Source organism: Lygodium microphyllum, chromosome 24 (assembly GCF_053477565.2).
Source record: "Lygodium microphyllum isolate KBCC chromosome 24, Lygodium_microphyllum_v1.1.10, whole genome shotgun sequence".
Lineage (NCBI taxonomy): Eukaryota > Viridiplantae > Streptophyta > Polypodiopsida > Schizaeales > Lygodiaceae > Lygodium > Lygodium microphyllum.
Genome location: NC_141158.1, coordinates 71,525,822 through 71,537,864, shown reverse-complemented (window position 1 = coordinate 71,537,864; position 12,043 = coordinate 71,525,822). Strand labels below are relative to the sequence as shown.

The 12,043-nt window shown below is 46.0% G+C and overlaps 1 protein-coding gene across 4 annotated transcripts in view; it reads left to right on the top strand.

Annotated features, from left to right (window-relative positions):
• The window catches only part of LOC148015230 (uncharacterized), a 158,017-nt gene that overhangs the window by 55,860 nt on the left and 90,114 nt on the right, over positions 1 to 12,043 (top strand). For all 4 annotated transcript variants that reach the window (XM_087665315.1, XM_087665311.1, XM_087665314.1 and 1 more), the window contains exon 4: positions 3,510 to 3,653. In XM_087665315.1, coding sequence (XP_087521441.1) covers positions 3,510 to 3,653 — 144 coding nt within the window. The remainder of the gene's footprint in view (positions 1 to 3,509; positions 3,654 to 12,043) is intronic.

The following is a 12,043-nucleotide window of genomic DNA, read 5'->3' as shown; positions in this document are numbered from 1 at the left end:
GGTCATGTACGAGCACGTGGGGGGCTATCAGAGAGGATTGACAGTACCATAGGAGTGAAACAAGGATGTCCACTTTCACCCACGTTGTTTGGTCTATACATAGATGAAGTGTCTGAATACATAGACCAAGGAGGAGGAGTTGGAGCCAGCCTGGCAGGGGTGCTGATACCGATATTACTTTATGCAGATGATATTGTTCTCATTTTAGATTCACCGGAGGGATTGCAGTGCCATCTAGATGCTTTGCACATCTTTTGTAGAGATAAAGACCTCACAGTGAACCTTGGGAAGACCAAAACCATGGTTTTCAATACTTCAGTAGCATGGGTGACTAGATCTATGTACCAGTTCACATTTGGGGGAGACATACTGGAGCATGTGAGGGAATATGTCTATTTGGGAGTCACCTTCTTTGACCCACGTTTTTCATTGAGAGGGGCATCAGAGGCACGTCTGGCATGTGGATATGCAGCACTAGGGGCACTCAAGAGTCAATGTGCTCACATACAGTTCCAAGAGCCCCGCACCAAACTCTGGTTGTTTGACACCCTAGTCACACCTACATTACTATATGGAGCAGAGGTATGGGGTTGCAACTTGTACCACAGGCGTCTTGGCCCACTCACTGATCAAATTGAAATAGAGAGGGATTATTATGATGGTTGGGATAGCGTGGAAAGGCCATTGATCATGATGATAGCACACATGATTAGAATTAAGCCCTTCACCCCACATCCCATTGTCAGAGCAGAGCCAGGGGCAACACCTATAGTTACGGAGGCACTCTTCAGGGCAGTGACCTTTTGGCACAGACTATGGGAACTTCCACACCATAGATACTCTAGATTGGCACTAACCTTATCTAGACAACTAGCAGCTGGAGGCGAGAAGAACTGTTGGTTTTCACAGATGACTATTTGGATGAGCCTACATGGTTTGGATATTGACTGTCTTCCATCTTTGGATTATAGCCTTGACTGCCCTATACTTTCTCTCAGCCGATCAGAGTTGAACCAGGTGATCAGAGCTGATATCTTGAGGATTGAGACAGCAAGGACATGGATCCATCCACCACTCCCTCTAGGATCGAGGATGGAGTTCTATAGGAGTCATTTCTCGTGTCTCTCTGATGATGGTTTCACTATTCGGCCAGCATATATGGACACCCATCTCTCCCATAGCATACGGGTTGCTATTGGACAGATTCGCACCTTCTCACATAGGCTTCAGATGGAGATAGGAAGATGGACGAATACCCTAGCAGAGGATAGGACTTGCCAGCTCTGTGGTCGAGAGCCTGAGACGGAGGAGCACTACATATGCAGATGCACAGTATACTATGACATACGAGGACGGTACCACTGCCTCTTCCGTGATGGATTTGGACCTCTTCATCGCGTCATGGAGTATGACCAAAGATACCTAGGTCTTTTCCTCGTGGAGCTCGAGAGGCGCTGAAGTGCACTACTGTGAGACAGGAGGTCAGCTCACCCAGAGGGACACATAGAGAGAGCAGTGATAGACTTCTTCTACAGAGCTGACCCTACTGATACTACCAACCTAGCAGAGACAGAGCCACCCCGCCAGACACCTTACAGGCCACACCGTGGTGTCACATTGATAGAGCCACTTCCCTTTGTCGAGCACAACGACCCCGTTTACCAGTACCACATCCGAGTAGGCCACACCATAGTCGGATTAGAGCCATTATCACGAGACACCGCAGACTCACCACCGGGCATATCAGTGAAGTAGCTAGGGACCGCATCATAGCTGAGATCATGGGCAGATCTTGAGATCAGCTACAGCCCATAGTCCCCACCACACTTTTGTACATGGTTCTATTAGATCTGGTTCTCCTTTCCTTTCCTTTTCTTTTCTATTGATGGAATAACACTACACATGGTTCAACCCTAGTATAGTCCCATCATATAGTTATTTTCAGTATTGTTTCATAGGCCACCTACTTATTTGTAATGTTATCTTTACCTTACTGATGAGATGACATTAGACATGGATGTACTCTGGATTTTGTCTCATAGGCCACATTGGCCTTATGTAGACGTTAATATATCTTTCTTTCTTTCTTTCTCTCTCTCTTTTCGTAGCTTGATTGGGGGGGGGGGGGGGTTATAGGGAGGAGGAGGGTTATTATTGGGGGGGTGGGGTGTGACACGGAGCCCCTCTCCTTACCTTCCACCTTGGCGGCCAGATTGGCCCGCCGCTCTTTGTTTTTCACTCAGGATTTGCACAAATGGAATGACCAACTGGCCAAATGCTGCCCCAAATCACAATGAATGGGCTAGCATTTGAATTCCTTGATAATTACACAAATTTCACGTGCTAGATTTAAACAGTAGGACATTGACCAAAAAAAGGACAAAAGTGGCTTTTAGGTGTAATCACAAGGATATTAGAGTGCTCATGTGTGGCGACAATTTCTTGTGTATGGGTTCAGGGTTTGCTATACAAATTTTCTTGAAAAACCTGGATTGTGATTCAAAATCTTGAACCTGGCCTTCATTTTCTAATGTGGGACCCACGATGACGGCTCACTTGTATCCCATGTAAGATAAAAGAGTGATGTGGGATATATGAAATGTGTATACGATGTGACATGTGGTACATACATCTTAATAACAGTTGATGAACCGATGCCATTCGTGCTATTACTTTGCTCATATACTGATTGATGTCTATATATATGGATTGATGGTGGTCTGAAGGGACATGTATGCATGTAGGTACAGTGTATGCTCATGTCAGTGGGTCAACCAAATAATGGGACTAAGTGCCTAGATCCTTGTAACTTGAAAAGTGACTTATTTTTTCAATTAATTTGTTAGAAATAATTGCTTTGTTGCTGTTGAAGGATTTCTTCTTCAATAAGCAATCCTTGTTGCTTTACTGCTTGATGTTTGCTCTCTTGCTTGTGTAATGTAATTTGCACATATTGACCTCGAAAAATGTATTCAAGTTTCCATTTTAAAGAAGGAATTCCTTTTGAGCTCCTCACACCCAATTTGTACTAGGAATTAAGTCTTGTCTTTCAAAGTCATATGTAATGATTTTCTCCACAAAGGCATTGGGAGAATATACACTCTTAATGTCTGCATACAAGCACATGCAATGTTTCTAAACAAGAGAATTAGTGATGCAAAAGGATATTATAATAAGGTGATTCAATTGTGGTGGTCTTGTTGAATGATTGCTTGGAGTGAGGCATCTCTTTGATATCTTTTAATAAAGAGGTTCTTGTAATTGCTGTGTGCATACAATTGATGGAAATTATAGTGTTTCTTTATGTTTTTGTCTTGAAGATCTTATCTTGGTTTAGGTGTCATCAGACAAACAACTAGTAGACACCTATCTTAATTGTTAATTAAAGCAGCAAATAAGATGTGCAAGAAGTATGCAAATTACTCTTGAACTTATATTTGAACTTTATCACTAGTTTGGTTAGAAGCTTGCTATAACAATTATATATGGAAATGTGTGTGTATTTGCAGGAGGCAACCCATGTAAGGTGTATGATGTTGTTTTCAATGATGATGTTTTGAGGCATGCAATGTGTCACAAGCAATTGAAGGCATTTTTGATCAACATGGCATTGACATGGATCAGTAAAAAATATGACATAGAACTCAATGATGGTAATTATTTCCATTTTGTACTATAGAAAATAGTTGTATGCAATGTGTTACAAGCAATTGAAGGCATTTTTGATCAACATGTTATTGACATGGATCAGTCAGAAATATGACATAGAACTCAATGATGGTAATTGTTTCCATTTCGTATTGTAGAAAATAGTTGTATTTGTCTTTTGTGTAATAAAAAATGTGTGTGATTTGTGTCTGCATGTGTATATCTGTGTATTTAAATAATGTATGTATGCTACACTTTTCCAAATTATTTACTGCTCTAGATTGACTAGATAATACTGCTGTTGACACGTGCTACACTTCAAATTGTTTACTGCTCTAGTATATCCAAAAGGTCCTTGAGTGGTTTCATCTACAGGATGCTAAGCCTATTGGCTGCCCTTTACCTCTAGGTGGAAGATGCTCCAAATGGAAGGCTTGATGTTGGAATAGGGCGCTTGAAGCAGAAGAGGAAGGGTGAAGGCAACTACGAGCCATGAACCGCAATGTCCTCTTGAAGGGGTGTGAGGGGCAGTGGAAGGGGTGGGTGAGAGAAGGAAAGGGTATCTGATGATGGAGGAATAGGGGTGAAGAATGACTAAAGAGAGTGGTGTGGGGTGGTGAAGAATGAATGAAGTGACTACCTATTTATAGGCATAAGTTGTCTAGGGTGTGCTTGGCGTTAGCACCCTTCTCCATCAGGCTCCACCTTCACCTGTGTTTTCAGGTTGGAGGCCTTCTTGCCTGGCCTCATCATCTCTAGCTTGGCGTCAGCATCCTACTAGCCTCTGGCGACAGTCTACATCATGGAGTGTCAGTGATTTCATCACTCATCTATCACAGGGGCTGTTGGGACTGCGTTTTTGCAGCCTGGCTTCTCCTCCATCACCTGGTGTCACTCGTCTATCACAGAGGCTGTTGGGACATTCGTTTTTGCAGCCCGGCTCATCTTCCATCATCTGTTGTCATCATTATTCACCTGGCATTAGTGTTACACATGGTGGCAAGTAGAACGTGGTTAGCCAGTAGCATCCTCCTTTGCTAGAGATAATCTCATTGTGTTCTAGTAAGGAAACTTTTGCCTTATTCTCAAAAGTAGCATTGCCAATTGGTTGCTCCAAGGTGATATCAATACCATCATGACAACCAAGGAACCTCATGCAAGTGCCATGAGGAATCCATGTGAAATGCTCATTTGGCCTTCACTATGGTTGGTGAGTATTACAAACCCAAAATTCATAGCATTTGTGCCTAGTGATAAGAGTACTAGAGAGTCTACAAAAGACTAGCAAAATGAAGGCCTTGAATTTCTCCTCATCCAATAGCTCAAACTTTGGGATGGGCAGCTTGATGCCATTGATACTTGTAGCTCTATCCCTTTAAAAAGAGGTTGTGGCCTCTGCTACAATCAAAAAGAGAAGAAGAGCAAGGTGTATCTATGTCTCACCGATCTCTATATGCTAATTATGCTACCCTTGGAACTATTAGCAAGAGCTTGGTTATGAAGAGTAGAGAGCCACTAGACCCTAACCCATTGCTCAAGAAAACCAATCCTGAATGTAGTGCCCTCCAAAAAATCCCAATTAACACTACCATAGGCCTTCTCAAAATTGGGAAGTGTTACAAGGAGGTCTTGCCTCTTGGATTGTGCAAGAACTGTGATTCCTAGAATGTAAAGATATCATGCAAAATGGTACCCTTCTAAACAAATCCCTCAACCCCCCCAACCCATCACCACCACTGCCAAAAAAGAAAAAAGGGACCCTTTCCAAGAGACTTGCTCTCTTGCTCTTAGCCTTCTCAATGAAGGAAGAATCGATCTCTTGTAGGCACTCATTCAAATCCCTAGCTGCTTGCCAACTAAAAAAAGGCCTAGCCCCTCAAATCTTGGTATTGGCCTCTCGGAGGTCCTCATCATAATTTAGGTGAACAAGAACTTTGATATTGGTAGTGGCTCCCATAACTCCGTTGTAGAAGAACCAATTGCATGGTTGCATGATCCAGTATAGTGATATCGGGAATAATCCCAACTAGGTCTCCTTTGTCGTCTCGCAGAGCCAGTCGTCCATAGAACCTATCAATCCAAGAGAATGTCTTGCTCCCAATTGCCCTCTCTCTCTCTCTCTCTTTTTCGTAAAAGGTAGTTGTATTAATTACGAAAAAAAGGTACAAGTTTACATGATTACAAGATACACGAGGGCCCTAAGCCAACGTGTGTAAAATCCCAATACTAGGCCACGAAAAAGTTACACAAGTCATGGCAAAGACCCAGAGAAAATTGCCATATGCCAGGGAAGCAAGTCCTCCTGAGGGAGCAAGTCCAAGTGCCGAATGAGATCTATCTGCCAATGCAAAAGACCTTTAAGCCGGGCAAGGTGTCTCGGTACATTACATGCCGAATCAAAAAGAAAGGCATTCCGAGTGGTCCAAATGTGCCAGCATCCCCAGTATCTGAAGAAGTGGAATAAGATCTTCATATGCAATTGTGGCGGTGTGGGGTATTTTGGGCGCACAAAAACCCAATCGAAAGGGATTAGTGAGGATCCCACCACTGCGTGCCAAACCTGTGACAAGAACGACCAGATATTCTTGGCGAGCGGGCAAGAAATAAATCGATGTCGGACTGATTCCGCAGTAGTGGTACAGAAGAAACAATTGCCGTTCGAGATTCGACGCTTGAAAAGGGCCGAAGCAAGAGGGAGACCACCAATCATGACCCGCCAAAGAAAGACCTTACATTTGAAAGGGGTCTTATTCAACCAGACTTCCATCACAGTTGCCTTCCACCATGACTGAGATTTCTGCAATCCCCATACAGTATTAGCTTTCACACCCAGCCATTGGTGATCTTTAATCAGAAGATGATACACCTGATTAGCAGCCGCCTTTTCCAGACTCAAGCGGCCTACAAGGTCCCAGTCCTGCCAAGGACGATCCACAGCCATGGCAGGAAAGGGTTGCCTGCCTTGAAGCACTGACAGAATCTTTTCCCATAAATCACGGTATCCGCGCGGGATTCTGAAAAGTCTCCTGGCAGTACGAAACGATGCAAAGACATTGCGACTGGCAAGGGTGGCATCCGCAACTGAAGTCACACCCAAACGGGCCATGCAGCTAAATCTTGGTCTGAGCTCATATTTGTCTTCCCAAGAAAGTAATTTGGAGACTGCCAGCAATTCCAGTTGAAAGGAGTTAGCACGCAAGCGATCCCCCATTGGATGCTAACGCGCCTTTTGGAGCACCACTTTCCAGGAGCCGACCAAATGCAGTAACAAAGAGGAGGAGGGACTGGAAAACCGAGAGTCTGCATTAAGGACATGCCACCAGGAGCATCGAAGTCATGTATTACCATGCCGGAGCCTGCTGTCCTCAAGAAAAGAACGGGCTATAATGGTCCACGGGTGATGATCCACACACAGAGCGCGAAAAAGAGACCAACGAAGAGCCAGCATATGAGTTTCAGCGTCCAAAATAGCCCCACCACCCAGGCGTTTGGGGGTACATGTATGTGACCATGAAATCCACGAAATACCTGCATGTAATGAATCCTTCTTCCATAACATGAAACGAATGGGGCGAGTGAGAGCCTTCAAAGTAGTAGGAGTCCATGGCAGCAATGGCAAGAAATATGTGAGCATCGGCAGCATAATTGTCTGCGCCACTTTGAGGCGAACATGAAATGGCCACGCTTGCGACTTCCAATACATAAACTTAGCTGCCAGTTTCTGTGAAATCCACTCCAGCAGTTCCTTTGGCCGAACATCAACCCCCAATGGGTATCCAAGGTGCCTGACAATGGAGCCACGGGGAACAACTTGACCTTGCTAGCCCAATGATTGTAAATCAGACTCCGTGCAACTGAGAATGGCTGATTTGAAGGCATTGATGCGAAGACCAGAAGCATGACCAAAGAGCGTCCAAACATCTAATGCCTTGCGAATGTTGTCCTTGTCCGCACGCGAAATCATAAAGCTATCATCAGCCAGCGATTGGCTAATGTTGTCCCAAAGGAAGAGACAATCCGGCCAGTTGAGCAGAAGCTGCCATTGAAGATAACATTGAAAGAACCGGGTGGGTCGCCAGGGCAAAGAAGAGAGGACTCAAAGGGCAACCCTGTCTCACTGAGCGTGCAAGGACAAATGGCTTTGTAACCCCACCATTGAGCATAACACGCGAAGAAGCCGCAACACTAATGGTGTAGATCAATCGGGACATCCGAGGACCAAAATCCATAGTAGACATAAGTTCTGCAATGAAAGACCAGTCCAAATAGTCAAAAGCCTTTTCCAGATCCAGTTGAATCAATACCACTTCCTGATTGGAGTGCCTCGCATAGTCAATAGCCATTTGCACATTCAAAATATTATGCAGAATGTTGCGGCCCTTAATGAAACCATATTAAAGAGGATGCACAATAGCTGGAAGGTGCTTATGAAGCCGATTCGCCAGCACTTTGGAAAAGATTTTATACATCGAACCCATCAAAGAAATTGGTCTCCAGTGTTGCAACATTGACGGCGAAGGAACCTTTGGAAGCAGTTTGATAAGGCCTTCTTTCCATGAGGAAGGCATAACCCCTGTTTCCCAAACTTGCTGAAACATAGCCGCCAGTGGCTTCACTAGTTGGGTGGCCGAGTTCTCAAAGAATTCATTGGTGAGACCATCCCACCCAGGGCTTTTATCCTTAGGCAAGTGTAACAAAATATCCATAACCTTCTCCTCACAAATATCTGCCTCCAAAGTTGCTTTCATATCAAGTGGAACCTACTGGCGGACCAGATCATAGAAGACTGAACGTGCATGTGTAACCTGGTTAGAAGGCGACGGAGAAGAATCAAGAAGATCCAGAAAGTAATTCCTGCACATATTGACAATGGTCTGCGGATCAGTGACCATGCGACCTTCTGAATCCTGGAGTCTAGTCATATTTTCTCGAGTAGGAGAAGCATGCAATGCGCGAAAGAACTTATGAGTCTGACAAGCACTGTCTTGCAATGTGTCGGTCAAGTTGTGTAGTTTGGCCTGGTGATAAGATTTTAACTGAAACACTTGAATAAGATCAGCCAAACGCATGGCCAATGACAGCAGAAATTCATCATCTGGGGTGTCCACCAGCAGCGAACGAACCAACGCCAGTAAGTCCTCTGCTGCGTGTCGACACCGCCGACAAATAGAGGCATGATGGATCCCATACTGCCGAGCAACCCGCTGCACATTAGAGAGCAGCCGTGCAAAAGAAGCCAAGCCCTCAGAGGTGAAGTCCAATATAAATCTCTCAATTAATTGAACGATTGGATGCTTCAAATAGGACGAGTTTAAGCGTAAAGGGAGTCTTTCCAGCAACTGCATAAAAGGTGCAATAGGTTGCGTAAGCATCTCAAACTAGAGAGGGAAATGGTTCGACAAGGCATATTGCTGCAAGACTTTCATTTCCAGCATCTCAGGAAGAAAATCATCCCCCTGCATGATATACATTCGGTCCAACCGTGACTAGGTAGTTGCATATTGAGCGGAATGAAAAGTAAACCCTGAAGAAGAAGGGTGGAGCCAAGACCAAAGATCTTGCTTAAGTACCTGAAGAGCCAAATCATTCCACACCCGACTTTCCGGAACATCCATCACTGAATGCCCTGAAGTGGACTGAGAAGAGTCAACACACATATTGAAATCCCCAATCAAAAACCCCTTCTGCCAAGTGACATGGAGCTCTGCAAAGTCTTCCAAAGATCCCGTCGAGATACAGGGTCATTCGGAGCATAGAGGCCCAGCAACCATAAGATCTCTCCTTTAAATAAAACTTCGATTACCACAAAGCGGCCCTGTACATCATTTTTTATAAGAACAGGCTGGTATTTCTCATGAACAATCATAAGCACGCTAGTGTAGTGCATAGCATGTGTCCCTGCATAAAACAGGCGAAACCCATGGCAATCCACAACTTTTCCTGCTTCACCGTGACTCTTGTGCTCAACCGCACACAAGACATCCCACTGGTTCTCATGCAAGACAGTCCACATGGCATGTTGCTTATGACGAGAACAAATGTCTCGCACATTCCACGTGGCTATCTTCATATATCTTCAAAAAAGAGAATCAGGAACGAGGCACCTGTTGCCTCGATTTCATCTTTTCCGCGAGAATGTCCAGGACACCTTCATCCAGAAAATCAGCTAACACTGCAAAAGAATTCTGGCGGCCCGCTTTAGAGGTAGAGGGAATATCCATTGCCTTGGAAGTGGAACGGGGATAACGACGATCCCAGGGTGTAATCACATTACCTCTAGTATCAAAGGCTAGCTTAGCAGGTGGGCCCTTTGGACCTTCTGTATATACTTTCCTTGTAGACTGATTACGGGGGGCAGAAGGAACCATAGTATGCGCAGCATGCTGTGAAGAGAACATTTCTTTCCTGCGCATATACGTGCGTACGGGATCCTGCGAAACTGTAGGCCTAGAATCCGCCAGGCCTGCATCCAACTTTTTCCCTTTTTTAGGACGTGCCTCTTGCCAGACATTGGTACGGGAATCCAAACTCCCGACCTGTTGTTTACCTTTATCCAAAACATTAGGTGGCTAGGGGGCCTCCTGTGCCGAAGCATCAAGCACCATGTCATCCATAGGCATCACAACATGCGCATCATCTGAAGATGGTTGCCGCTCTGGGCATTCAGCCATAAAATGCCCCAATTTGCCACAGGAGAAGCAGTGGCATGCAAAGTTGCCCCATTTCAAGCGAAAGTGCAAAGGATGCATGCTCGAGCAGTTGAGGCGAAGCCACGCAGGCCTTTTCCTGGCCGTGTCCCATAACATACATAAACGATTTCGATTCATGGCCCTTAGGCTTGGGGAAACCAGCACCGTTCCCACAACTGCCATTGCATCCTTTAACAATGGCCAATAGACCACCGGACAATTTTCCACTTCAACCCACACCGGGCATTCACGTTGAAGCAGGCGCTGAAAGTCTGCCGTAGGGCGCCATGGCACCACATGGACCAAGCGGCGATCAAAGAATAATGGCAATTTGGATAGGAGCTCAGCTCGATGCTTCTCTGATTTCAGCAGCACCTCATAAAATCCACGGGGTCCAAGAAAGATCTCCTCAACACACTCCCCTTGTAATACATGGTGCAGCCACTGACGAATATGGGAAAGCACTGGGATCCTACCAGTGAAGAAGAGTATGACCGCACGGTCATAAAACACCGAAAAAGATCGCAAAACTGTTTTCGGGTCCACCGTGGCTTCCAGCACTTCATTAGTTCCCGAGTCAAAAAAAGCTTCATGATTATGTTGAACATAATCGCCAAGCAGAGTATTTGCAAAATCCAGCAAATGCTCCCAGTCAATCTCCTGCGAATCCACAGAATCAGAGGCAACCTGCGCATAGGAACGTTCCTGAGGACCCATTGTCTCGTCGGAGGTATGCTTGGAGCGTTTGCCCGCAGGCGGCAGGTCAGAACCAGAAGGTATTTCCTCCGTGCAAGGAACCATCTCGTCCGTCTCCTCTGTATCAGAATCCGGACCAAGGGCTGCCACCGTCTGGTCGATAAAAGCCAGATCCAGCCCAGCCATACTTCTGTCCTCTTTCTCTGTTTCTCACTCTCTTGCTCTCTCACTGGCGCTCACACTCTCTCGCTCTCTCTCGCTCTCTCGCTCTCTGTCTTTGTACAGATCAGTGGGTACTCCGGCCTAGATGCTGCCTCTCTGCCAACTGTCTGGCTTAGGGTTTTACCGCAGCTGAGCGCCTCAGCAGAGAAGGACCAGCAGGACGAATGGGCAGAAGACAGGGCGTTTGGGCAGCGCGATTGGGCAGAAGTCAGGGCACGACAGGGCGAGGCTCTCTCTTTCTCTTGTTTTTCCTGCACACAGAGCCGAGGCGAACCTGCGCAGCCTGGAGGGAAGGCCTGAGGCTGCACACAGGGCAGGGAAGCGTGCCCGCAAACGGGCGCGCACCAGGACAGACGGGCGCAGAGGCCGCAGACGATAGTGACGGGACGGGACGGGACGGGACGAGACAGGATAGCCGCGAACCAGGGCGCACGGGCGCGAACAGGCGTAGAGCCCGCAAACGACAGCGGGGTGAATCAGGTGGAATCAGGTGACGGAGGCGAACCCGACAACGGAGGACAGGTCGCGCTGCATCCCGACAGTTCCCGCCATCCATCTCTCTCTCTCTCTCTCTCTCTCTCTCTCTCTCTCTCTCTCTCTCTATAAGACAAGTGAAATGATCCAATTGATTTATTAAACTTCGCATAAACTAGGGGTCCCATCCCTTGATCTAGAAGACGAATTCCTCCCATGCAACATGCATCCTCCTCTAATAGTACAAATGCATCTATCCCTTCTATACTTGAAAGCCTCCATTGTATTGAAGTCCACTCAGCGATGAACTTGGG